At 68.5% G+C, this 26,845-nt stretch overlaps 2 protein-coding genes across 8 annotated transcripts; one reads left to right on the plus strand and one right to left on the minus strand.

Annotated features, from left to right (window-relative positions):
* Positions 1–1,199: 1,199 nt before the first annotated feature.
* On the minus strand, positions 1,200–3,432 carry PRSS57 (serine protease 57). Its single transcript, XM_030032683.2, has 5 exons — positions 3,280–3,432; positions 2,851–3,004; positions 2,481–2,625; positions 1,762–2,022; positions 1,200–1,677 (listed from the first exon to the last, which is right to left on the minus strand). Exons 1-5 carry the CDS (start codon positions 3,347–3,349, stop codon positions 1,498–1,500), a joined length of 810 nt encoding a protein of 269 aa, XP_029888543.2. The 5' UTR covers positions 3,350–3,432; the 3' UTR covers positions 1,200–1,497.
* Positions 3,433–4,560: 1,128 nt separating this feature from the next.
* PALM (paralemmin) lies at positions 4,561–24,781 on the plus strand. Of its 7 annotated transcripts, none has more exons than XM_030033204.1 (9): positions 4,561–4,789; positions 14,583–14,631; positions 15,817–15,897; positions 16,002–16,132; positions 17,654–17,777; positions 18,228–18,249; positions 18,514–18,603; positions 19,666–19,797; positions 21,371–24,781. In XM_030033204.1, exons 1-9 carry the CDS (start codon positions 4,785–4,787, stop codon positions 21,955–21,957), a joined length of 1,221 nt encoding a protein of 406 aa, XP_029889064.1. In that variant the 5' UTR covers positions 4,561–4,784; the 3' UTR covers positions 21,958–24,781. The 7 variants fall into 7 exon arrangements, with proteins under 7 accessions (XP_029889064.1, XP_029889063.1, XP_029889065.1 ...); XM_030033203.1 differs by lacking the exon at positions 4,561–4,789 and adding an exon at positions 9,805–9,881; XM_030033205.1 differs by lacking the exon at positions 4,561–4,789 and adding an exon at positions 9,946–10,181.
* Positions 24,782–26,845: the final 2,064 nt, after the last annotated feature.

Below are 26,845 nucleotides of genomic sequence, written 5' to 3' on the forward strand. Positions count from 1 at the left end.
TGGCGGTGGAACCGCAGAGGTGAGGGTGCTTTCTGGGGACCTCTCGGCACACTGGCCTAGCCCTGGCCTTCATCCTCCCCGGCCGAGCCCCCAAGGGCGCTGAGATGGCCTGTGCCAGACGCTGTGGTCGGCTGCAGCCTCCTGCGGAATCCCCCGGGCAGGGAGGGCGGCTGCACCCCGTGGCCGCGGCGTGCCAGCAATTTGCAGATAAAACAAACAACCAGGAGCAGGGAATGTCTGGGTCTGTCCCTGGAGACGGCCGCGATGCTGGGCAAAGCCGCATGCTGTGTGCATGTCTCAGCTGAGACCCAGCAGCACGTGTCCCCCCAGCTGGCGTGGGCAGCTCCCGACCCCTGCGCCCGCAGCCACCCAGCTCCCTCCAGGGCGAGCATCCATCTGCGCGCCCGAGCGTGCCGGGGAGGCGGGTGAGGCTCTCGACAGGATCCCCGTGGGCTCTGCCAGCGCAGCCGGGCGGCTGGGAGCCCATCTGCCCCCGGGAGGTGTCTGTGGTTCCCCTGTTTGGGGGGTCCCGTAGCATGGTGGGGAGGGTGCGGTGTGGGACGGGATGGGACAAGACGAGACGGAATGGGATGAGACAGGGTGGGATGGGATGGGATGGGGAGCCCCACCCCAGTGGGAAGACAGCTCCGGCGCTGCTGGGATGCTCCGTGGGATGGCAGCACCTGGATGAGGGTCCTGGCTCCTCTGGGACAGGGCCTGGTCCTGAGCGGGGGCTGGCGCTTCCCTCCTTCCTCCTGCACCCCCTGCTCCATCCACCCCAGCCCAGGACAAGCCGGGAGGGGTCTGGCTGGGGACCGGAGTGAAATGGGGAGCAGTGACAGAGCCAGAGAGGGCATCCTGGGCAGGGGAAGGACAGGAGAGGGGAAAGGTGGGAAAAACCACCCCCAGTTGAGATGGGTAGCAGCGAGGGATTAAGGATCAGTCAGCCCTCCCGGGCTCAGCTGCCCACCAGGACATTAAAGGGGGCTAAAACGCTGGCCCAGGCTCTGCTGGCTCCCAGGGCAGGTGGGTCTCAGTCTCGGTCTCCCCATCATGTCCCTGGGGCTGGATCAGGGTGGGACGGGGCTGACGGGGGGCGAGGGTCCCTGGAGCTCCTGCCTGCCCCAGAGCCAGGGCTGTGGACCCTCTGTAAGGTGGCGGGGAGCAGGGTGTGTGGAGGGAAGGTGAATGGACAGAGGTCTGTGACCAGGTTTTATTGAGGAAGGCAAACGTTGCTGCTGCAAGAGGCAGGGCAAGGTGCTGGGGCTTCTTGTACAGCTTGGGGGGACGGGTCTCCCCTCACCAATAGGCAGAGTCAGTCTCCTGCCCTGCCCTGGGTCGAGGAGCCCTGAGCATCAGCTCCCAAACCCCCCCAGAGCTGGGAGGACCTGGGACTCCTGGCCCTCTTCTCCCCTCCCGGGAGCTGCCAGACAGCCAAGACACCTCAGCCTCTCTCCCCGCAGCCCGTCTGCCTCCGGGACCCCCTTCCAGGCCCGGCTAGGGCTTCGGCTGCCCCTTCTGATGGCGGTGCCTTTGCACGGTGCGATGTACCCAGTCGATGTAGTTGGAGATCTTGGTGTAGATGTCAGGGTACCGGCGGTCCCCACATCTCTCCCCAGAGAAGGAGACAATGCCATAAACCTTTTCCTTGAAGATCAGGGGTCCCCCGGAGTCACCCTGCAAAGCAAGGGGGTGGGAGGGAGACTAGCGGGTCTCCTGGAGGGGGATGGCTGGGGGGCACGGGGCCGGGAGTGCACTCACCGCACAGACGCCTTGCAGCGTGGTGTTGCGGCTGGCCCCGCACATCATGTTGGTCGAGACCTTGCCCCTCCACAGTGTTCGGCAGAGGCTCCGCTTGATGATGGTGGTGCCGGTCTCCATCAGCTCAGTGGGCCGGTCACCGTAGTTGGAGATGTCCCCCCAGCCCGCCACGTAGCAGACGGTGCCGGGCTTCAGGTCGACGTGCGGCGAGGGCAGGCGGGTCCGCTTCACGTACTTGTTCAGCGTGGCCGACCTGTTCAGCTGGGCAGGGAGCCAGGGGCGCAGGTGGCTTTGCTGCCGGGGCAGAGCCCCCCAACTGCTCCTGCCTGGGGACCCCGACCCCCCGCACCCCATCACACGCCCGCCCCAACCCTGCCCTTCCCTCTTCAGGGGCTGAGCCCCCCGCACTGGTCCCACCCTGCTCTAGAGACTGGCTGCCCGGGAGCGGAGGGGGCTGCTGTCCCAGCCGGGGTCGGTGTGTCCCCGGCCCGCCTCCATCGCACCCCGCGGCGCGGTGCCGCTTCTCCGGAGAAGCACTGACACCTAGTGTCGGCTCGGGCCCGCGTGGGCCTCTCCCTCCTGCGCCTCGCGGGGCGTGGGGCACCCCATCTCCCTCCTGCGCCCCACGGGGCACGGGGCACCCCACCTCCCGGCCGGCGGGTGCCCACGACCTCCCGGTGGGCAGGTCCGCGATGGCCGGCGGCGCGTGCGGGACTCACCCTGAGCAGGCGGATGTCGTTGTCCACCGAGTGGGGGTTGTAGCGCGGGTGGGCGATGGACTCGGCGATGCCGAAGATCTGCTGGGACTCCTCGGGCTCCTCCAGCCTGTGGGCGCCCAGCACCACGCGCACCAAGGGGTTGCGCCTGCGGCAGAGGGGCCCTGAGCGGGCGCTGCCGCGGCTGGGGGCGATCGGGGATGGGGAGAAGGGGGCTTGCAAGGTGGGCTCCAGGGGAGCACGGGTGGGTGGGAGGGGGGTTGCTCCAGGACTGCGTAACCCCCTGGGATAGGAATATCTGTTTGAAGGGGAACGTGCCGTGTCCCGGGGGGGGGGACGGGAAGTGCGTGCGCCGTGTGGGAGCGTGGCTTACCTGGGAACGAGGCAGTGGGCTGCTGTCATCACCCACCTGGGCCACACCAGGAAGCCCCCGCAGACGTGCTGCCCGTCCATCTGGATGGAGGCAATGAAGGGCCGGGAGTGGGGTGCCGCCACCTTCCCCCCGATGATCCGGCTCCCCTGGGTGCCTGGTGGGTTGGTGGGTGCAGGCGGTCACCGGCTGCCAGGGAGTCCCAGCACGGCTCTCGCCCATGTCTGTCCTGCTCCTGGCCGTGTGTCCCAAGCACCCCAGCACTACCCGCAGGTACCAGGGAGAGGCTGAGCATCAGGTCTGGCTGAGGAGGGCTGAGCGTGGCAGGGCAAAGGCTCCCCTGCACCGCGGTGCTCCAGCCCGGGGTCTCCATCTCCCGCCCTGGCTGCAGGACCAGCCCTGCAGCCCTCTCAGGTCCAGCTCTCCCATTACCTGCTGGGGCCAGTGCTGGGAGCAGGATGGTGCCTCCCAGGCTGAGGATGAAGAGTCCAGCTGTGACCATGCTGGTGCAGAGTGGACCGCTGCTACCTCCTCTGGGGCAGCAGGTGTGGGGGGTGCTTAAATAACTCTGGAGGCTGAGCCTCCGCCTGGGTGCCAGCAGATATCTCCTTCCTGCTCTCTGGGTGCTGCTGCCTTGTGCAATTGCTGTGGGGTGGGGGCCACCGGCAGCGCAATGCTGCGTCAGGGGTAGATGCAGCGTTGCAGCTTCCGCCAGAGCGACGGCTTGCTGGGAGGAGAGCGGGTTGGGGCAGGAAGAGAGAGAGCAGAGCGGCTTCCCAATCCAGTCCTGACTCCTCTTGTGCCTTGAGCTAATTAGGATGAAACCCCTCTCCTCTTGGCAGACAGGTGGGAGCAGCAGGGCCCCACCACATCCCAGGACACCTCCCAGTGGTGGCAGTGTCCCCGGGGCTGGCCGGCAGCCTGGCTGCTGTGGGTCGCGCAGGGACTGTGCTGTGCTCGGACCCGATGCATCTTTCGGCCCCTCCAGAGACTGCCTGGCTCTGGGATGGTGCTGCGGGCAGAGGAGCAGTTTGCCCCCCACCTTGGTCTGCATCCCCTCTGGCGTGCAAGAAAGGCTGCACGCAGGGTGTACCGGGGTGGGGGGACGGGGGCCCCACTGCCAGGGCGACCCTCGCTGCAGAGCCGGGCTTGCTCCAGGCCGGATCGCGGAGCTCTCACCCCAGCAGCAGGCAGATTTCCTAACGGCGCGGTGGTCGGAGGTTGGCTCTGGGCTTCCTGTGTCAGTTTGCCAGCGTTTGCCCAACACGACCGTTGCGTTGGGAAACGGAGGACCGGCGAGGGGGGACTCGCAGCCTGGGCTCCCCCCTTCTCCATCCTCTCCCCCGCCGCCCTTTGCACCGTCAGGGCTGCGTGCCGGGCACGCGGAGGCCCTGGCGCGGTGGGAGCGATGAGCGTGGCCTTTGGCCGGGGCATTGCCCGGCCTGGGGACCCTCCTGGGGCAGCACGAGTTTGGGGGGGGACGACGACTCGTCCCGCCCGCGCTACCCGCGGCAAGGAGCCGGCAGCGCCCGCAGCCCCTCCAGCCTGCCCCGCTCCGGGCACCGCGCAGCCGGGACCCGCTTTGGGTCCCGTCCGTCCCCCCCCCGCCGCACCCCAGCAGCAGCCGCAGCCCCGGGGACGCCGGCAGCGGCGGGCGGGGAGCGCCGCGCCCCGAGGCCGGGTGAGGGGCGGCGGCAGTGGCGGGCCGCGCCCGGCAGACGGAGCTGTGCGGGCGGCGCGGGAGGCGGGAGCACCGGCGCGGCCCCGACATCCCTGCGCATCCCGCAGCCCCGCCGGGGATGCCGCCGCCCGCCGGGCCCTGAGCGCCGGGACGCCGGCGGCCGCCGGCCCCGCTCCGCCGCGCCTCGACCGGCCCGACCCCGCCGGAGCCGCCGCCGCCGCCGCCTCCTCCGCCGGCCGCCCAGCCCGCCTGGAAAATGGAGTGAGTACCGGATCCGGCCGCGCCGCCGCCGCCGTGGGGCGCGGGACCCCGGCACCGGGCCGCGGCCCCCCCCCCGCGCCGTGCCGCCGGTTGAACACCGCAGTACCGGGGGGGGGTGGTCCCCCGGGTGCCGAGGCTCGGGACCCCCGCACCGGTGCTGCGGGAGCCCCACACCGCGGCCTCACGGAGCCATACCGGGGGGCTCATATCCCCCCCGGTGCCGGAGCTTGAGACCCTAAAACCCAGGGCTTGCATCCCCCTGATCCCGGGGACTCAGGACCCCAGTACCGGGGGCTCGCATCCCCCCGATGCCGAGGCTTGGGACCCCAAAACCGGGGGCTCGCATCCCCCCGATGCCAGAACTCGTGACCCCAAAACAGGGGGCTCACATCCCCCCAGATGCTGGGGCTCAGGACCCCAATGCTGGGGGCTTGCATCCCCCCAATGCTGGGGCTCGGGGCCCCGATACCGGGGCCTCCCGTCCCCCTGATGCTGCTCAGCAGGTGCTGCCCCTCCCTGGGTCCCTGCCCTGCTGTGGGGTGCCGAGGCGCCAGCGCGGGGTGCAGCGGCGGAGGCCCGGGAGCGGGCACGGGGGCTGCGGGGGGCGAGTCTCTGCTGTCAGCGGTGCGGGAAGAGGGGGGGTGGGAAGGGCGTTTATTTTTGTGTTTTGAACCTGTTGTTGCTGCTGCGTGTGGCTGGGGTGAGTGGGTGGCTGTGAGCCGTGGACCCCTCCCTGCGCACGCACCCCCAGCTCTCTGCTGAGGGACCCGGCTGTGACGGGGGGATCCTCGTGTGCCGGGTCCCGCTGGAGGGACGTGCTCCGGCCCCGGCCTTATCCTTTGTGTGCTGCGGTGGGGCCCTGCACGGTCCGTCGGTGCCTGCAGGAGTGCTCAGAGCCGGGCATGGGGCTTTGCGGGCGGATGGGGGAAGGAAGGAGCAGGTGGAGGCCGGTAGCTGGGGACCATCGCACTGGTTTTACCCCCCGGTGACGCCGGCAGCTCCCGCCTGCAGTGTGCTGGTGCTGGGAGGACATGAGGCTGGTCGGCTGCTCGATGTGCCGGGTACCAGTGACAGCAGCCGCCTCAGCTGGCCCTGTCTCACCCAGCCCTTTCCTTCCCTCCTGTGGCTCTGGTCCCCACCATGGCAAACAAGGGTCCCCCCCAGCATCTCCAAGGTTTAGCACTGGGAGCTTCCCGGGGGCATCCAGCCAGCCCCCGGTCAGCTCCGCTACCCTCCGCTCCTCACGGGCGCCTCGCCTTGCACCGACTGACTGGCCGTCTGCTAGCAAGATGCTGGGTGCTCAACAGGTCCCGCTCGCTGCTGTCTGCCTCCCACCTGCGGACCCCCATGGAGCTGTGGGGTGCTGGCGAGGGACAGGGTGGTGGTTTCCTGGGGTCAGTGTGGGCTCTGGCTGGCTCAGAGCTGAGAGCAGCGTGGGAGGCCTGGGGACGTTTTGGAGGCTGGGGCGCAGCGTCTGTGGGGTGGGGGAAGCAGAGCGGCTCCCCTTGTCACTGGGGAGGCCGGAGGCTTTGTGGTGCGAGAGCTTGCCAAGGCAGGTCTGCGGCTTTGGGCAGCTCCTCGGTGCGTCGGTCCCTTCAGAAAAGTGCCTCTTTGGGGAGGACAACATGTGCGTGGTTTGCCAAAAGGCAGTGAGGGAAAGGGCAGAACCAAGACGCGCAATGTGCCCTGGGGAGCAGGATGAGGAGCTGCAGGGACCAGGCGTGGGGTCTCCCGGGGCAGAGGCATCAAGGGCTGGGGTTGAAGCAGGGGTGTCAGGCAGGATGGCGGCTCCTTCCCCCGGCCTCCGCACGCTGCCTTTCACCCCACTCTGCTCTCCCTCGAGCTCCTCCAGCAGCCAAGGCTTTGGACAGACCCTCCCAGCAAGGGCCGAGGAGCCCATGGAGGGGTGCGGGGGCTTTCCTCCCACCAGCTCTGTATGCTGGACCTGCCGATGGCTCTTCCTTTTGAGTGAAGCCCTACAAGTGACCTGGGACAGGGGCTCGCCCCACTGGAGCTGTGGGAGCAGCATCTTCCCTGCAGTCCTGTCTGCGGGTGCGGGGTGCAGCCAAAAAGCAAAACAGGGCCATGCGCGGCTTCTGCATGGGCAGCCCCCCTGGCCACTCAGCCAGCTACAGCTCTTTGGGAGGAGGCTCCTGAGCTTTTAGGCTGGAATAAATGTGCAAAAGTTGGTGGTTAAAATGCCCAGTCGTGCTCTGCTGGGTGGGTCCAGGTTTACAGGGGGACCTGCAGCTCCGGTGCCCCTGCCCCGGGTCTCACCGGGTCAGTCCTGCTCCCTCAAATCCAGAGCCTGGACGTGGGGCCAGAGGTTTAGGAGAGTCCCAGGGTGGCTGGGGACACAGCAAGGTGCTCCCTTTACATCGGCCTGGCTCTGCGGCAGATAATGGGTGCTGGGGAGCATGCTGCTGGCCTTGGTTTGGCTCCTGCTTTGCCTTGGCACTGGCAGCGGCTGGAGGAGGGTCCTGGCTGCCGTGAGCCACTGGTGCCCAGGGACGTTTGGCTGAAAGCTTCCAGCTCTTGTAAAGGCTGTGCTGGTCCCGTCGGTGCTGCTCGTCGGTCCTCTGCTCCCACTGCCGTTGATGCTCTTGAGAAGCTGGAGATTTTGCGTGTCCACATCTGGCTGCTCCAGTAGTTTGTCTCAGCAGGTCGCTGCTCTCCCCTCTGGGTCTGGGGTCTCCTCGGAGCAGGGGCTCTCCTGGTCCTGCCCTCCCGACCCTGCCCATCCCTGATCCAAAGCCGACAGTCGCACCCAGGGGAAGGAGGGAGATTTCTGCCTGAGGAATAACCTGGGAGCCCTTTGGGAAGGGACTTGGGACCCTGCTCTCCGCCAGCCTCTGGGGAGAAGCGAAACCCAGCTGATGCTCCCCCGGCTGGACTGTCGCTGCCTCCTGGCCAGCTGCAGGGAGCCAGAGGGAGTTGGGTCTGTCCCTGTCCCTGTGTGCAGCCAAGGGGACGGCACCGTCACCCTTCCCAGCTCTCCCGAAGGAGGCCATAAAGCTCCGCCGCAGATGGCCGCACAATGGCACCCCAGCCCTGCTCGGGGCTGGTGGATCTCGGGGTTCAGAGTTTGGCCACCGCCGTGGGACGGGGCCTCTCGGCCGGACCTGCGTGGCTGGGCAGGAACCGAGCGGGTTTCCTGGGAAGCTGTCAGTGTTGGTGTTCCCACTTCCTGGCCAGAAACAGCCCCTTTCCCCAAGCGGGGTTGGTGGTTCGTGCGGTCTGTGCCGTGCCGGGACTCGGCCGGGCTGTGGCGTGGGCTCGTCTCCAGCGGTGGAGGTGACGGCGTCGAGGAAGGGCCGGGAGGAAAGCTGGGGAGGCGACGTGCGCTGGGGCCGGGTTGGGTGGAGGCACAGAGCTCGGGGCTGGAGGCAGAGGCGTGCGCAGGAGCCCGGTTTCCCGAGTCTGTCTTTACTCCATCCAGAGGCGAGCGAGCCCCCGGGCCCCAGACAGAAGCTGCTCTCAGGGTTGAGGATGAGCCCTGCAGCAGCCCGGGAGGAGAGAGAGGAGCCGGGGCGGATCCTGCCCCAGCCAGGTGTTTCCTGGTGGAGCATGGCTGGACGTGGGCTGAGCCCAGCCCCTTGGCTCGGCGCTGAGGACCGAGCTCCCCAGGGGTGCCTGGGGCTCACGGGGTGCCCCTGCCAGGAGTCCGGGCGGGAGCCACGTTCCTGCCGGCTCCTTGGAGCTTCATGTGTGCCTGTGTTCATGGCGTTGGTGTGGGAAAGCCACGCTGCCTCGTGTGAATGGGAACCCGGGGACCAAGTGACGCGGCCGGGGCCACCCTGAGGCGGCGGGGAGCCAGGCGCCGTGTCCCGGACCGGCGCTGGGCCTGCCTGTCCCAGCCGGTCAGTGCTCCCAGGCATGGGGAGAGGCCAGCTCCACTCTCATTCATAAATCGTGGGGGAGTTTCCTGGTGGAGCCTTGCTCCTCTAACTGGAAGGGAGCTGGAAACCCAAGTGTTTGGAGGGCACTTGAACCATTGTTTGAAAGATCTGTAATTTTCCAATCAAACTCCCTCCCCAAGCCTCTGTTCATCAAATATTCATGGGATCCATTTTCTCCTGGCACTCCCAGCCCACGTCTCAGCCCGAAGAATCAATCAGGCAGCTCTGCTTGCTCTAATGCATCCTGCGTTTTCAGGAGCCTGGGGCTGCCATCTCCTCCTCCCGCCTCCCCCCATCTCCCCCCCATCCCCATCTCCTCCCAGGGCAGCAGCGTTGGATGGGGCTGCGCAGGCAGCGTGGGGAAGGCATGGCTCACGGAGAGGGAAGGAGCGGGACTGAGCGCTGCGGCAATGCAGCCGGCTGCGGGGTGGAGGCAGCCAGCTCCGTGGGGCAGGGCAGGAGTAGCCCCCGTGTCACCAGGACCTGAGCAGGCGGGTCGGTCCCTGTGCCGAGCCGCACTGGCACTCGGCTCCTCAGCAGCACAGCTTTCTGGCCATCCTCGCCCGAGCCGCTGGCCACCGATTTATTTGCCATTGCGGTCGATGAGTGCTGGCCCCCCGGGCTGCTGCGGCCCCCTCCCCTCCGCACCCGCTGCCAACGAGGGCGTTCGATAGCGGCCCCGCTGCTAATGGCTTCGTGATGGAGGCTTTGGAGAATCCCCGCAGGCGTTGCTCCCCATGGCAGCCTCACTCCGGACCCGGCTGAGGGGCCCAGCTCTTGGCATGGGAATGGCGGTGTAAATCAGTGCCGGGCCCTCAGTTGCCACCGGTGCTGCCGTTTACACAGGCTCTGAACCCCGCATCCCCCCCATCTCCCCAGGGTTGTAGCCAGCCAGTGTCGGTACGGGGGCCTGGGCGACGGTGTTCCAGTGCAGGGCTCTCTCCCTGCCTTCCCCCAGGCTTGGAGCTGAGCGAGTGGAAAGGGAGTGGAGGTCAGGGGAGTGGAGGAGCAGCTTGAAACGGCTCTTCGCACATTTGGATGAGCTAATGGGAAAAAACAGAGGAAGGCAAATAAACATTATTGTTTCATGTCAGGCGGGGAGGAGACAAAAGGTCACGGGCTTCCCTTGTGATGGTAGGAAACGGCAGCATCAGCAGGGCTGGAAAGAGCTGGAGAGCCAAGGGAGAGCGCGGGTACGTGCACGGGGCGCGTGCGTGCTCACACGTGTGTGTGGATCCGTCCGTGGGTCCAGGGGTTGCTGCCTTCGCAGGTGGGAGTTCCCGGGGCGCCATCCCCCGGTGCCGCCCGCGTCCCCGGTCCTTTCGACCTCGTCTCCTGCGCCACGGCCCGTGGCTCTCCCTGCCACGCGGTGCATCCGGAAACAGCTCGAGGAGCAGCCCCGGCACGGGCTGAGCTGGGACACGCGCGCAGCGGACGCCGGGCGGCAAAGCATGAGCCTGTTAACCGGAGCTCGTGAGACCGGGTGAAATGAGGTGGGGAGGAAGGGCTCACCGTGGGTTTCCTTTCTGGGCTGGCGGTGCCTGAGGGCCTCGGTGGCCCCGGGCTCGGTGGCCCCGGGCTCGCCTCGCCGCCCCTCCCCGGCACCCGGGACGGACCCGGAGCTCTCGCTGGCGCGGCCGAAACCCGCGGCGAGGCTCTGGCGACGCCGAGGCCTCGGCCCGCCGGGGCCGCCGGCCCCGGGGAGATGCCGCAGACTGCGGAGCGGCGCTCCGAGCGCCGGGGGCCGCCCGGGCCCGGGGGGCCCCCTCGGTTCCCCGCCCCGCGCATCCCCCCCTCCCGGCGGCTCGCCCCGTTGCCATGGCGCCGTTGCCATGGCGCCGTTGCCAGGGAACCGCCTCCCGGCGCGGCGGAGCCGTCGGTCACCGGGGCCGGAGGCTGCGGGGCCCCATCGGTACCGGCCCGGGGCTGCCGGCACCGCCCCCGCGGTGGACGGCGGAGGAAGAGCAGGACGGCGGCGGGGACCGGCTGCCCTGGGTTGCGCCGCGGCGTGGGGAGGGGCTGGGGCCTCCCCCCCGCCCCGGATCCGGCGGGAGCCGGGGGGGCTGGCTGGGGGCCTGGGACCCCTCCACCGGCCTTCCATCTCGTCGCCCTGTCCCAGCGGGCAGGGAGCGGGGGGGGACCAGGGTGGTCCCCGCTCTGCCCCCCCCCCGCCTCTCACCAGGGTCTGACGGCCGTGGATGTGTGTCCCCCCCCAGGGCTGTAGCTCGGGTCGGGCCCCACAGTGGGGCTGGGGTGCGCAGGCTGCTGGGGCGGGGGGGGGGGTGGGCAGAGCTGGGGCCGGGAGGGTGCAGCGAGGGGCATCCAGCCTGTTTTGCGTCTCTCCCTGGGCCAGGAAGATTCCTGGCGTCCAACCCGGGAATGCGGAGACTGTAGCGAATAATGGAAAATAAAGAGGATGGAGGAGGGAGGAAAAGCAGAACAGAACGTTTCAGGAATGCTGTAAAAGTTTGGATCCATCGAACGGGGAAAGATCCAGGAGAGAAACAGGCCCTGGTCCAAAGCCTTCCGAGCTTGGGGTGCCGAGAGCTGGACTCGGGGGGACCCCTGGCCCCAGAGCAGGAAGGTGCCCATGGCGAAGGGCAGCCCCGGCACCGTGGGGCTGGTGCCAGCCTGGCCCCGCGGCCGCTCGGGCAGCCCTGGCTCGGGGCAGGGCGCGGGGGCGGCGGGCGGCCGGTTCTTCCCTTCAACTTTTGCACATAATCTGTCTCTGCAGAGAGCCGTCCCAGCTGCCCCAAATTCCAGGGGGTTCCTAGCTGGTTTGGAGGGGGAAGGGGAGGTTTCACCCCTTGGGCTGGAGCCTGGGGCAGGGCGTAGGGCCGTGATGTGGATGCTGCTCCCGATGCCGGCTCCGTGCTCCCCCCCGTCAGGGCCCTGCGTCCCCACAGCCCCCACACTTGTGTGCCGGGGGTGTCTCATGGGGGCCTGCCAGGTCCATCGCCGCCCTTGTCACAGCTCCACCTCCGAGTTGTGCAACTGCTTTCGGTCTGTCCTTCCTGAGAAAGAAAGTTCCCCCGTGTCCGGGGCCGAGGCGAGAGCATGGGCACAGGGCTGGGGAAAGGGCAGACCCCGCTCGCAGCCCCGGCAGGTCGGCAGAGGAGGTTTCCCTCGGGAAACCCACTGTCCCCAGCCCCTCTCCCTGCGAGGGAACGGCTCCTACCGTGGGGGGGTTGTGGGGTGCAGCTGGTGTTTGGGACAGCCAGGGAGGGAGTGGGGTTGTCCCCTCGCCCCCCCCCCCCCCATTGTCCCTGTGCCGGGTGCTGCTGGTCTCAGACCCCGCACAGCCGGACAGGGAGCGGCAGCAGAGAGAGCAGGGACAGCAAAGGGACTCGCAGACACTCTGACTCCTTTGGGTTTGTAATTATTTAATTCCCGTTCGGGGCGCGGCATCAGGCTGCCAGGCGTGACACACGGGAGGCTGCGAGCGGCGGGTGTGCGCCTGCGCGTGCAAAACAGTCACAGCGTCGCCACAAACAGCACAAAAATAACCGCTACAAAAGCGACACCTTCCCTGCTTTGTTTTTCTGGCCTGGATTTCACGCGCTGCGGGGATCCTGGGGTGCGGGGAGGAAGGGCGGCTCTGAGCAGCTTTCGGTTAATCGCCGGCTTCGAGGAGGCGGCAGGCGGAGGTGGGGGGTCCTTTCGCCCCGGCAGAGCCCATGCGATTTCCTGCAAAGCCCGGCTCTTGCACAGGCGTGTGCTGTCCCCGCTGGTGGGGGACTCGTGCAAGGGCACACGTGCTGGCACGTGTGGCCAGGGATGTACTGTGTGTGGGGCACAGCAGCACGTGCCCACCCCGTGTGTAAAACCATCTTTGGAAAAAGCCCTTAATGGGAGCATGGGGAAGATCTCCCGCCCACGCCGCCCCCAGCCCTGGACCATCTGCAGAGCCCAGCCTGCATCCCCAGGGGAGCAGAAGATGCAGCAGTGGGGGGAGAGGAGGGATGGGGCGAAACCTGGGGAGGGGGGTCGGTGCCCCCCGCCCCGGGGTGCTGGGTAGCACCATGGAGTGCGTGTTGTCTTCCAAAATGGGCACCCCGAGCTGGGCTGGGGCTGCCGGGCATGGGGCTGCCCTCCCTGGGCCTCGGCTCGCCTCCTGTGGTGGGTGGTGCCGTATGAAGCCAGGGATGGCTTCAGCCTGTGTCGGCGGGTCTGTGGCCCCCAAGACGCTGGGTGCCCCCCAAGCACGCAGCCGCGGTGAGGCCAGGGTGGGACTGGGCTTCTGGCACTCGCTCCTTGCTAATGGCTTTTCCCGCTGTGCTAGGGACACGGCACTGCCCGCTCCTCCCTGTCCCCCCCTCGCCCCTCGCCGCCCCGCATGGGCTGGGACTGCTGGTGGCCCTGCGGCCGCTCCTCTCCCTCCCTCCTGCCCGCTGGGAAGGGACTGTCTGCGTCTCGTTTTAATTGCACTTTCAAAGCCCCCGGCCCTGGCCGGGCGTGCGGGGATGGACCCGGAGAGAGGCAGGTGCAGGGGCATCCCGCCGGCCCCCCGCGCATCAGCCATCCCGGCTCCATGCGCTCAGCCAGGGCAGGAGCTCCTGGGAGCTGCAAAAAATGGATGTGCACTTAACCACCTGCATAAATTAAGTCCAAGAGCTCTCCCGCTCGGCCCCGGCATCTGCCAGCTGCAGGAACAGCCACAGGCAGGGGCCAGAGCCGGACCTCACTCCAGGCTGGGGCGTGTGGACCCCCCGCCCGGGTTTCCTCCCTCCTGCTCGCCCAGGGCAGCAGCACGGATGGCCCCGGGTGCCAGGGAGCGGGGACCGGAGCCTGGACCAGTGTCTCCATGCTGGTGTCTCCTCCAGAGCGGCTGCCTGCGCAGCTGCCCCCACGCAGGCTCTCCTGTCCCTTGCTCTGGGAAGCAAGTGGCAATGATCCATCGCCTGATGATACCTCCGTGCCTCCCACCCTAATTACTGTCACAGCTAAGCACTTCGTTAGCATCATCTGGCAAGCAGCCAGCCGGCTCCCTGCGGCACTGGAGCATCCCCCGTCACAGCTGGGCCCCGGGCAGCCGCCCTCAGCTCCGCTCTGCGACTCCCGGCTGCTGAACCTGCACCTGATGCTTTGCGGCGTGGGGGCTCTCGCCGGGCCCCGTGGGGCTGCGCTGCCGGTCGGGCTGGTCCAGGGCACTCATGCTGCCGCGACGTGGGAAGGCGGGTGCATGAGCACGTGGCTGCGGGGGGGGTCAAGGCACCCCCACCTCGCGGCACCCCGGGGCCCGGCTGCACCCAGGAGAGCTGCGTCAGGGCCAGTGAGGTGGCCGCCGCCGGCAGCATCCCCGGGCACGGCCACGGCAGTTTGCATTGTGGAGGCGGGTGCCGGGCCCGGGAGCATGAAGCCCAGCTGGAGCGGAGCCTGTTGCAATGTGTGCGTCTGTGCGTGTCCGTGTGTGCACGTGCATCTGTGTGCGTCCGTGTGTCTGTGCACGTATGTGTGCGTGTGCCTGTGCGCGCAGCCCGGAAAGGTCACTGTCCAGGAAAGGTGTCAGCAGCCAAGAAATGGGCTTGGAATGGAAAGTGTGAGCCAGGTTGAACCGCAGGGGTGGCCAGAAACGTCCCACTCCAGCCCCTCCGTGGTCACCATTTCCATCTGCGCCGCGGCCACGGGAGGAGCGGGTCCGGCCACGCCGGGTCACCCCCAGGTGCCTCTCGTGGGGGATTTGGGCAGGGCAGGGGGGGCGAAGGGGTGCCTGGAGGAGCTGTGTGGGTGAGGGGTGCTTGGCTCCAGGGGGGGCAAGGGGAAGGGGAGAAAGCAGCCGGCGGAAGGGAAGAGTTCAGCCTTTGTCCATGCGCTGTGTCCGGTTCGCTGGTGGCACAATGTCCCCATTCACCCACCGCCCGCACTCTTCACTGCTTCTCTCTGCTCTCTTGCAGGGTTGTGGAGGCCAGCACCCTTCAGCAGGAGAGGCTGCAGGCCATCGCGGTGAGTCCCTTGTGTGCTGCGAGCGCACGACGAGCGCGCTGGACCTTGAGCCGGCATCCCCACCTCCCCGCGCCATCGCTTGCAGCATGTGGGGCAGACGCTAGTGGGGAGGAGAGTGCCGGCGCAGGGGCTGTGCCGGCGCAGGGGCTGTGCAGCCGCTTTCCCGGCTACTGCCTCCGGCCTGGAAAGCTGCTCCAGGGCTGCAGGCAGGGGCAAGAGCCAGAGAGCCTGCGTGGGTGCCCCCCAGGCAGGGGGTCTCTAGCAGCCAAACACGGACTCGCGGGAGCCCGTGCCAGGGCATCCTGCCCTGCGGCAGCTCTTCCCAGGGACAGGCCACGGTCGGGGTGCAGGATCCGGCAGGGCTTGGCTGCATTGCTGAAACAAGGACAGAACGAGCAATGGGCAGCCGGGAGGTTTAATTAATGAAGCAGCGCCTTGATGAGCCCCGAGTGAGAGGGAAATGAGTGATGATTCCCCCCTCATCCTTTCCCAGGGAAGGGCTGAGGATGGTGCACGATCCAGCCCTGCCTGCTACGGGCCCTAGTAATTATATTAATTAGTGAGCAGTCAGGGGCCACACTGGGCAGCCCTCCCCGGCACAGAGCAGGGCACTAGGTTGATTTTAAACCCCATCGCTGCCCCATAGCAGCTCCCCTGCCCGCCGTGGGCTGCCAGCTTCCCCAGCCCGGCCCGCTGCTGGCCGATCTCCGCTACACAAAGGGCAAATTGTTCTGGGCCAGAGGAAAAAGAAAGCGGGTGACGCTTCCCGGGCTGGGACTGACTCTGCTGAAATGATCTGGACCGGCCCCAGGATGTGCAGCGAGGGGGAGGCGGGGGAGAGGCCGTGGGGGCTGGCAGCTCGCTCAGTGGGGCCGGGCGAGGGGAAGGTGACGTTTTGAGATGGTGAACAGGCTCCAGGCTCTGCCCGGATTTCTCTGCACCCTCCGTGCCTCAGTTTCCCCCGGTTAGGGCAGGGACATGACGCAGGGCTGGGGAGTTCCCGGTGGGCTGTCCCCAAGGCCGGTCTTGCAGCCCCAGGCATGGCTCCTGTCCCCATGCCAGACCCCCCGGGAGCCCCTCGCCCGCCGCTCCCTGCTCCTCCCTGTTCTGGGGATGCTGCCCCGGCCGGGAGGGAGGTGCCCCCTCCCCACGCCGACCCCGGCTCTGCCGCTCTCGTCCCTCCAGGAGAAGCGGAAACGTCAGACGGAGATCGAGAACAAAAGGCGGCAGCTCGAGGACGACAGGCGGCAGCTGCAGCATCTCAAGGTGAGGATCCCCCAGGACCCCTGGGCTGCCTCTGTGCTGGGGATGTGCCGGGACCCCCCCCCGCTGTGGTGGTGGCAGGACTGTGACCCCCCTCTGCTCCCCAGTCCAAGGCTCTGCGGGAGAGATGGCTGCTGGAGGGAGCTCCGGCCTCAGCCTCCGAGGAGGACGAGGCCATGAAGAAGCAGATGCAGGAGGATGAGGTGAAGACCAAGGAGCTGGAGGAAGCCATCCAGAGGTAATGGGGATGGCGCGGGGCCGGGGTGTGCTTGCAGGGTGCCCGAGTCTCTCCAGAGACCCCCCCGAGCAGATGGGAGGCCGAGATGCCGCTCAGTCCCGCGTGCTGGGCACGAGGCACGTGGCACAAGACACGCTGCCGTGTCGCTGCGCTCGCTCGAGTTCAGACGCGGCTCCGCTCGGAGGAGAGCATCCGCTCCGGAGCTCGGAGCTGCCGGGAGCGGAGGTGCCTCCGTGGCGCTGCCAGGGCTCAGCTGTTCTTGCCGGCATTTGTCCACGGGCTGCAGCCGGTCCCAGAGCCCATCCAGCCCTGCGGCCCCTCTGAGCACGGACACCCCCAGCTCTGCTCTGCCCGGGGCTGCGGCAGCCACAAGCTGTGTAGAGCATCGGTGGGAGCCATGGGGCTAGGGACCAGGGCTGGGCTGGGGGCTGGACCCCCCCTGGGGGGCTGCTCAGTGCCCAGCACCCCTGATTGCAGGGGCAGGGAAACACGGGGCTGGTTCCCCGTGGGTGTCCGTCCCCATTGCGGTGGCTGAGCCCCTGGGAAAGGGGCAGGGTGGGAGGTGAGGGAGGAGAAGCCTCAGCCCCTGCCCAGCCCCCTCCTGCCTGGGCTGCTGAAGGCGGGGCGGGGGGGCCGGGACCCCCAGCACGGAGGTGTCCCAGCAGCCCAGCTGGTCTGCAAGAATGCAATCAGTCATGGCTGTGCCGTTAATTACCAAGCATCGGTGCAGAGAGGGGTCAGGCACGAAGGGGCCTTTGTGTCCGTCTAATGGTGCGGTGCATTCCTGCACCGGCGCCTCGTGGGGAGACGGGAGTTAAGGGGGGGCCATGCCGGGGGGTGCTGCCACTGTGCCGGCGCCCTAATTTACACGGAGATGAATCCGTGGGGACTCCCCAAACCTCCGCCGTGTCCCGGTGGGGCCCTGCTGCCGGCACAGCTCTTGGCCAGGCTCGCTGGCTGGGAGCAGGCAGTTGTCCTTGTGGGAAGCTCAAACAGTTTGTCGCTTTGGGTGACAAACGTGGGAGCAGAACGGTGATGGATCGGCGTTGCTCCATGCCACCAAGCGAGGGCACTGGCAAGTGCGTGGTGGGCTCGGTTGTCACTGCATGGGGACAGTGAACAACCCTGTGGGGTCAGTCCCCCTGCTCGGTGCCCACAGGGGGGGTTTCTTCCATCCACTTGCGCCAAGCCCATCAGCCGAGCGGCCGCCCCAGTCGCTCAGTGGCTGCGGAGCTGCAACCGTCCTGAGCATCGCTCGCCCCATGGAGACAGGTGGAGGTGTGCGGCCGACGGGTGCCTGGGTTAAGGACGAGGGCAGCACCCGCTGGTGAAGCCCCTGGGTTTGTTCCAGCAAACACATGCTTTTCCCCTGCAAAGAGATGGTGACAGCCGTGCCGGAGGTTGGTCTGTCTGTCCCTATGCCTCGCCCCTGCGCCATGTTGCTGGCCCGCATTCGCAGGTCTGCTGCGGCTGCCTGCACCACGGCTCCCCATGGCCTCTCAGCCCCGACTCTCTCCGCAGGCTGGAGAAGGAGCTGGAGACGCTGGAGAACGGCAGCTCGGCGGCTTCCACCAAGGAGAACCTGGCGGCGGTGGCGTCGCCAGCCAAGGAGGAGAAGGCGGAGGCCGTCCCCAACATGCAGAAGGTGGGCACAGCCGCTCTCTGCAGGCAGGGCTGCCTGCTGCGGGAGGGGTGAACGGGGAGAGGGGTTGCCTGGGGGTTCGGCGCTTGCTCAGCCCCCGCTAGACCAGAGCTGGTTCTTGCTGCCAGCGCGGAGCAGGGAGCTGCCGGGGGTGACGGCACGGCGGTGGGCAGGTTGCGCTGGCAGAGGGGCCGAGCGCGGGGAACCGCTGCCGATCGGCTGCAGGGTTGCACCGGCGTGCTGGCGCGGCTGCGGTGGGCCCCGGTCCCAGCCAAGCTGGGTGGATTGGCCACCCCACGTGTCCCTGTAGCCCTCGGAGCCCCTGCCCTGCCGATCCTGTGCCAGCAGGGCCGGGCCGGGGGTCCCTTGCCCCGGTGGGGATGGGTGCGTAGGTGGTGGGTGTGCGGGCAGCGGGTGTGCAGCAGCTCCTAACCTCTCCCTTCTGTTTTGCAGAGTCCCCTGGGCACAGTCAAGGGTAGGTGATCCCTGCCTCGGCCGCGGCTCCTGCTCTCGGGAGGCTGCACCCGCTGCCCCCTCGTGCTGCCCTGGCGCTGGGTCCGGATGGGTGGGGGGAGCTGGGGCAGCCCCATCCCCATGTCCCATGTCCCTGTCCCCTCCCGGGCAGTGGTGCCCTGCGGCAGAAGAGCCCAAACCAGGCGCCAGCCATGGGGAGACACGTCGCCCTCCCTGGGGCCCGTCCCACGGGCGCCTGGATGACCAGGCGACTATTTTGGCTCAGGCGGTCGCCTCTCCTCTCTGTCCCCAGCCGAGAAGAAGGTCTCCAGCAGCCCCATGAAGGCAGTGGAAGGCACTGACATGATGAAGGCAGGTAGGTGCCCGCTTCCCCGGGAGGAGCGCTCCTTCCCGGTCGCTTCCCCCTCCCCTTCCACGCCACCCCTCGGCTCGCTGCCCACCTCGCAGCCCTGCCACCGCTGCTCCCCACCGCTCGATGGCTTTCCAAGCCCAAGGCAGAGAACATCAGTTATTTGCAATCAGAAGGTTTGTTTTCGCTTCCACCCCGCGGCTGGTTCGTGGTTCAGGGCCCTCCCCTCCTGCCCAGTTCCATGTCTCCGCTCCGGTTTCATCCTTCGCCTCCCACTCTGTTTGTGGCTTCTCGGAGCGCAGGCAAGGGAGAGGAGCATCGGCTGCCGGCATGGCTGACCCCGCGCCAGTGCTCACAGCACCGTGGCTGGCTGCCGGCGGGGAGCTTGCAGGGGTGCGCCGGGCTGAGCTGCCCGCACTGGGGGGGCTGCGGCCAGCTCTGCTGCTGGAGGGGTCTGCTCTGATTTGGGGGGATGGCTCAGACCGGGCTGCGGCACCGGTGCTGGGCAGAGCCCGTCTTGGGGTCCTCGGAGCAAAGTGCCGCCGGGCCGAGGTAACCCCGGTGCCGGCAGGGACCGGCCGGCAGCCGAAGGAGAGGTGCCGAGGATCGCCCGTCCCACGGGAGCGGAGGGGCTGTCCCAGGGCCAGCACCCTCAACGGGGGATGCCGCCTCCCGCAAGCATGAGCCTGGCTCCCAGCCCAGGCCCCGCGGCTGGCACCGCTCACCGGCCGGACAGACGGACGCGGCACCACCTGCCCCGGTGCCTCCAGCGCCTGGCTGGGCCCCAACCCCGGGGGACGCAGAAGCCGTGGAGGTAAGGCGATGCCGGCAGCGCCAGGACGGCGACGGCCCCGCGGGTCCTGGTAGGAGGGCTGTGCCCAGGATGTCGCGCCCGCCTCTGCTGTTCACTCCTCCTCGCTGCCGCCTGCTGCCTTGCTAACGCCGCTGAGCACCGCGCCGCACTGCACCGCACCGCTGCCGCCATGCGCCTGCCCGCTGCTGGCCGCTGAGCAGGGGCTAGGGAGGGCCGGGGCCACCGTAATGTGCGCTGTCCTCTTTGTGTCCCAGCCATGTACTCAGTGGAGATCACGGTGGAGAAGGACAGAGTGACTGGGGAGACCAAGGTCCTGTCCAGCACCACCATGCTCCCCCAGAACCACAGTCTGCAGGGGGTCAAAGTGTACGAGGATGAGCTGAAAGGTACGGCCCGTCCCGCACCGCTCGGAGGCATCAGGAGCAAAGGGCAGGGGACGAGGGAGCAGACACCCGAGCATCCCGGCGGGCGCCGGGGCTAGGAAGGGCTGGGGCCGCTCCCGGCCATCCTCGCCAGCTCTGTAGGGGAGATGGCTCTGGGCAACCCCTCGCCGGCCCCAATCCTGCGCCCTGGCCAGCCCGGCGTGGGATCTGTCCCGGCGGCATGGTGTAGACAGTCCTGATGGGCCAGCCCTGGTTTGCACATCATGGTGACCCTGCGCTGCTGGAGAGCAGAGAAGAGGATGTGCCGTGTCCAAGACTCGGGAACCCGTCCCGCAGGCAAGGAACATGGCACCAGCACCACGTCGGCCCGACGTGCCCAGGCTGGCAGAGGAGAGTGTGGCCACTGGGCGCAGAGGAGGCACAGCAATATGGACCGGTCCCTGCCTGTGGCCCCTGCTTTTGGGAACCTCTGGCAACCTGCTTCGAAGGGCCTGGTGACACCCGAGGGGTGGTTGTCGGTGGCAAGGACCAGCCACAGAGCTGGGGCGCGTTACCGGGGACTGCGGTGGCCAAGTGGACCGACCGCCTCTCCAAGGAAGCTGCGCTGCACCGGCAGCCGGTCCCGTTCAACACCCCCCTCCCTGTGGCCGTGGCCATGCTGGGCCACGCTGGCCTTCACCTCCACCAGCCACCTGGCTCAGCCCCCCGGCTGCTCTGGGACCCTCAGCTCCATGGATGGGCCGAGGAGCCGCCTCGGCAGCGGTCGGCCCGGGGCAGCCGTGCGTTGGTCCCGGCTGAGCCGGCCCTGCCTGGGCCGGTTGTCATCCATCACTCCATCAACTGGCTGTTGAGGCTGTTGCACTGATCGTCGCATGATGCCCCAGGTCAAGTGGAAAATGCGATGAGCCGGAGGCTGCTCTCACCGTGACGCACGTCTGTTGCCTCCAGCGCTGCAAGCAGCCGTGCAAAGCGCGCCGGTGGCGGAAGAGCCCCGTCCCCTCCTGGGCACGGAGCCACCGGGTGCCACAGGCAGCGGGACGCGGCGGGACGCGGCGGGACGTGGTGGGGCGGCACCTGCCGAGCCCTCGCTGGGGTCTTACAGGTGGCAGCAGCGATCTGCCGCGGAGCATCGCGTTGGCCCTGGCCGAGCCAGGCGCCAGCCGGATGCCATCCCGCCACGGCACGCTTGGCAGGCTGTCGGCGACCTGGCAGACGGCCGCGGCTCCTGCGGGGCTCGCCGCGTCTGAGGCTTCTGAGGTGCCAAGGGCCAGGAATGGCTCCTTGCGTTGTGCTTTTGTTTCGGCCTCCCCGTCTGGTGTTGGGCAGGGGACAGGCAATGCTGGGGGGGGGGGGGGGTCTGGCAGCAGCTCCAGCCAAAGGGGGTGTCGGGGTGCTGCCGGGGGGTCCTGGCCTTGGTGCCAGGGCCTTTGGGGAGGGGAAGGTGCTGCTCCCCAGCCACACGGGAGCCGGGTCCGAGCGGGTTGTGCCAGCAGGAGCTTTTTCAGGTCGACTCGTGCCCCCAGCCCGAGCCCCCCGGCCCAAGCCCCCCTCACCCTCCCTCCTCTTGTCCCCGCAGTGGTGCACGCAGTGAGCGCCGAGGATGGAGCCCTGCAGAACGGGGCCCACCCCCTCAGCTCCTCCGAGGTCGACGAGCTCCTGCACAAGGCAGACGAGGCCACCCTGAGCGAAGCCGCCGGGCGGGAGGCCCCGGCCAAGGTGGGCAAGGAGGCCGGCAGCGCCCCGGCCAGCCAGAAGCCAACGCCGCGGCGGGAGATCACGGGGCTGCAGGCCAAGCCGCGGGAAAGCACCGTGGTGCTGCCGCCGGGCGAGGGGATGGAGCCGAGCCGGGAGCAGCCCGTCACCATGATCTTCATGGGCTACCAGAACGTGGAGGACGAGGACGAGACCAAGAAGGTGCTGGGGCTGGAGGGCACCATCAAGGCTGAGCTGGTGGTGATCGAGGACGCCGAGAGCAAGCCGGAGCCGGCGCGCAAGGACCACGCACCGCCCAATGGCACCGCGCTGGAGCCCGTGGCCGCCCAGCCGCTGGGAGAGGAGGGTCCGGGCGGGCAGAAGCCGGGCGCCAACGCCACAGACACCAAGGAGGCCGAGCAGGAGACGGACGTGAAGAAGCAGCGCTGCAAGTGCTGCACGGTGATGTGAGCCACGCCGCCGCCGGAGCAGGCTGCCCCCGCCGAGCCCCCTCCACCCCGGCCCCCGCTAGCCAGGCCCGCCGCCCCGGCACGCCGGGCTCCCTCCCCCACCGGACACGGACCCTCTTTCTGCAGAACCGGGGAGATCCAACACGGCGCCTGCAAAGCCGCAGCAGGCAGCAGCGAACCGCGGCCGCGGCACCGCTCGCCCCGTCTGCCTGACATCCGCCCCGCGCCGCACCCCACCAGCGCTGCCTGTGATATTTATTAGAGACCCCCTCGTCCCACGGCACGCCCACCCCCACCCACGGCCCGGCCTCACCCTGCGCCGGAGCCCTCCTGCCGACGACGCCGGAGCCTTTCCCTCCTCTCACCGGCATTTCCCACCTGCTGTCGGAGGACGGAGCTGGCTGGGCTGGGGGATCGGAGGACGCCGCTGCGTCTGTAGATGACTCCCGGGGAGCCGGTGGCCAGTGGGACCCACGCTTGGCCCAGCCCGTGGTGGGCACGGAGCCAGCCCCATGCCAGCCCCTCTCTCCACACCTCCATCGTCCCCTTCTCCTGCAGGGAAAGGCCCTAGGCTGTCCCCCCGCAGCTGCCCATGGATGTCCCTGCTCCATCCTGCATCCTCGTCCCCATGCCCCTGGGCTCCCCAAGCCGTGAGCCCCTCCGGGAGGGAGCGTGTCCAGGCGAGGGAAGGGCGTTGAGGGCAGCGTCCCCTCTGCAATGCTCGACTGCGGTTGGGAGCTCACAGTGGGCTCCTCACCCTGGTGCTCGCGGTGACGGCTGACACCATCCAGGTACCGATGCTGCAGGCTGCCACAGGCTCCCACGGGGCCATTCCCCTCTCTCGGCTGCCATGCTGGTGTCACTGGGCTCTACTGGTTGAGAGGCGCTGTGGCCGGCTGCCTGTGTCCTCTTGGGGCGACGTGGGTGGCGATGGCAGCGAGGGAAGGGGAGCTGGGGGGCCCCAGTCCCGTGGGGATGGGGATGGGGTGGGAGCTCCCATGCCCCCTTGCAGCAGTGGGAGGATGGCCCTGCACCGCGTCCCCCTCCTGCCTCTGCTGCCTGGTGGCAGCAGCCTTGCAGAGCCACTTTCTGGGGCCCCAGGCTGCAGCGGGGCAGCCCAGTTCACCCCAGGCACCGGGACTGGGAGCTGCCAGGGGTCCGGTGTCCCACGGAGGGTGTTCCCAGGACACCGTGTCCGTGCCAGCACTGCGAGCAGCCTTCCCTGCTCCCCCCACCCTGCGCCCCAGCCCTTCAGCGGGGATTTCACCACCAGCACCAGCGTTTCCTCCCCACTGAGACCCGCTGGGGCAGGCAGGGAGGGCGGGGAGGGTGGGGGGGCCCCACGATGGCACCCGTGGGTGCTGAGCCCTGCCCAAACCCTGGGTTCTTCTGCCACAGCAGCTGACACATCTCACAGGCGTTGGGCACGAGGCTCCCGCTGAGCCCACCTCACCACCCTGCGGGTCCGGCATCCCGGGGGCACGGTCCTGCCCTGCCTCACCCCAGCACGGGGGCTGCCATCGAGGGGGGGGGGTGCCATCTCCCACCAGCCCTGTCCCAAACATGCTGGGGCTCGGACCCCCGTGTGCCAGCCCTGGGCCGGGGTTGCTTTCGGTGCCCGGTGCCCCATGTCGGCTGCCCCTGAGCTGGCTGCAGCCGGGCTGGCAGTGCCCGGTCCCCACGCCCTGGGGACACGGGACCTTTGGGCAGGGCGCAGCTGGACGGAGCGTGGCCCAGCTGCCAGCCAGCCAGCACAGGGGTCCTCATCCGAGTGGGTCCCTGCTGCCAAGCGCGGCCAAGCAAGTCCCCAGGGATCCTCCGAGCCCCTGGCGAAGTGTGTGCAGAGCAGCCCTCGTGCTGCCCAGCCCACGGGGACGTGGGTGGTAGAGCAGCCACGGATGGGGCTCGGCCCCCCAATGCCTTCCCTCCCCCCCCCGCTTTCCTTCCCCCTCCCCTTTCTTGTGTGAGCAGTGATCCCCCCCATGACATCCCAGTTGCCCCCCAGTTACCACTCAGGCTGCAGTTTTCCCCCCAACGGAGTCACTGCAGGGATAGGGGAGGGGGCAGGGGCCGAGGTCAGGGGCTGTTGGGGACTGCGGGGGGCTGGCGGTGCTGCCATGCCAGTCCTCCCCTGGGGAGCCCAGCCCCAAGCCCTGGCCGGGCGCTGAAAGCCTCTGGGAGAGGCAGAGCTGGGGAAGGGAGGGGAGGGGGTCGGGGCTGGCACCCCTGGGGGGGAGAAGGGGGAACCTCTCCTGCCTCTCCCACAGACCGGCATCACTGGAGCCCCATCGCTGCAGAGCGGGGGGCTGGGGCTGGATGCTGCAGGGCATCTGCCCCATTGATCCTGGGGGGCTGAGTTAGGGCTAGGTCCCCAACGGGGATGCACATCACCTCCTGCCACCCCCTCGCTGGGGGCCAGCACCGCTCGTCCCATCCCGCCCCACGTCCTGCAACACCCCCCCCCCCCGACCCCAAGCCAGGGCCCCCTCCCACCCTCAGCACCCCCTGCCCCTCGGTTGGCTTCGGACCCATCGCTGACCCCTGGCCCCATCCGGCCCCCGCAGCGGCAGGGAGCGGGATCAGGCCCCCGCGGGGCCGGGGCCGGCCGGGGCTGAGCATCAGCAGGCAGAGGAGCCCGGCCGTGCACCCCAGCCCTGTCCCGGCCAGCCCCCGCCGCCCCCCGCCTGGCTCCGCTGAAGTGCACTTCCCGCGCTCCCGTGCTTTTCACTTGTGCCGAAGCCGTTTGAAGTTTTTTCCCCCTCCCCCAGCCCTCCCCGTTGTTTGTAAGACACCCGAACCGAGCAAATAAACTGTGTGAACAACCAGCCTGGCGCCTCTGCCCTCTGCATGGGGACTGGGGCCGGCACCCTGACGCTTGGCACCTGTGCTCGGCACCCCGACAGGTGGGAAGGGGCCGGGATGGGGATGCTGGGGACAGGGATGCTGGGGATGGGCCCGATTTCCCCTCACTGCCTGGGCTGTGGCTCCTCTCATCCCTTCCCAGAGGTTTCCCGCAGCCTCTTGCCTCCGGCTGTTTCACGGGTGCAAGAACCACGTCTGGGGGCATTCATGCTGTCGCTGGGAGTGACAGAGCCCTCCCTCTGCTCGGCAGCCTTCCTGTGCTGCCCTGGCTGTCCGGTGCTCTGGCCTCGGCTCCATCACCTGTAAGCCCCGGCAAAGCCGATGCCAGCCCAGCAGCACGGCAGGCAGCACATGGGGGATCCCCACTGCCTCCCCACGCTGCCCACACTCACGCACCGCTGCCGGCATGGAGCACCCCATTCTGCCCCCCCGGCAGCACCGGAGCCAACCGGCACAGGGCAGAGGCAGGAGCTGCCTGGCTGGCTGCGATACAGCCCGGACAGGTCTCTGCCAGCAGAATAAATCCCCTTGGTTCCTCCCTCCTGTGGCTAGTGGGGCCTGGCTACGGTGACAGCCAGCCGAGCAGGGGCATGGCGCTTTCACACGCCTGCATGTCTCCAGCTGCCGATGCTGCCCCAGAGGTGTCTGTCCCCAGACCAACAGTGACACCAGGCAAGGGAGATGTTCAGGTGCACTCCGCCGTGGCAGGTCCTCTGTGCCACCCTGGAGCCCAGGGCACAGGTAAGGGCAGCGTGCTTGGAATGCCATCCCGGCACTGCCACATTGCCAGCCCCGGCGCTGGGGTGATGGACACGTGGCCACGCCAGAAGAGTAGGGAGGAAGAGGTGGGTGGGAACCGGGATGCTGGGAGGAAAGGGATGCAGGTGTGATGCTGGCTGGCGTGCCCAGGTGAAGGGGACGTGGCAGCCTGATTTCCTGCTTGTCCCAAGGGGCAGCGCTGGTGTCAGGGCTCCCCAGATCCCGTCACCACGTGGCTGTGGGTCTCTGCCCACCCACAGGCTGGCGCTGGTCCTGCTTCTGCCCCGGGGCTGGGATGCCAGGTCTCGTTCCTGGGACAGTGGAGCCCCGGCTGTGCCCGGTGCCAGCCCAGGGAGCCGAGCACACACCCTGCCGCGGGCGTGGTGTGCTCCCCGGACATCGCCTGTGGACTTTGTCTCAACCCCATGGTAAAACAGGCTCCACTCTCCTGCCTGGAAACACAGAGCCGCCTGGCAGCCGCACTGAAGCCACCGTCCCTGGGCCAGCCAGTGCCAGAGCCGGCAGCCCAGAGAGCAGGTCCAGGGGCACCAAGGGGCCGGGCAGGGGGTAAGTGGGACCCTCCAGGCACCCCGCAGCCGGGCAGAGGCAGCTGGGGTGAGCCGGGGTCTGACACCATCACCGTGCTTGGGCCATCGCAGGCAGCAGCGAGACTGGGAGGGGTTTTCAGGCACGAGTGGGCTCCGGTGGGATGCAGAGCTGTCATGGCGGGGCAGAGAAGACAAGGACAGGGACCTCCTGCCCCAGACACAGGCGCAGCAAAGGGCTGAGCATCCCGGCACAGCATCGCCCGCTCGGCTGCGACACCCTGTGCCAGGAGAGAGGGTGGCTCTGAGTGCTGGGTGCCAGCGATGCCGCCCGCTCTGCCGGGGTCCAGCAGCTGTGGTCATGAGCATCACAGCCACTGTGCCATGGTCCTGCCCTTGGCCTGGCAGGTACAGGGTGCCCGAGGTTTCCGGACCAGGCGCAGGGGCTTGTCCCTGCTGCGAGGGGCCGGCAGGGACCGGGGGGCCGGGGAGGGCAGCACCAGGCGGGTGCCCACTGCTGCCGGGGTGGTGAGGTTGGCAAAGCCAGGGCTGCCAAGGCAGCGAGGGCACCCGCCCCAGCTATGCCTGCGCAAACACGGGGTTATCAGGCGGGGAGGCCCCACGTTATAAACAGGAGAGTGCAGGCTCCCGCCACGGCTGCTGCTGGTGCGGCTGCCGCTGCCGTGTTCGCTCAGGCCCACGGGCTCCTCCGCACGCTCCCCA

The sequence above is a fragment of the Aquila chrysaetos genome, chromosome 12 (genome assembly GCF_900496995.4).
Source record: "Aquila chrysaetos chrysaetos chromosome 12, bAquChr1.4, whole genome shotgun sequence".
Lineage (NCBI taxonomy): Eukaryota > Metazoa > Chordata > Aves > Accipitriformes > Accipitridae > Aquila > Aquila chrysaetos.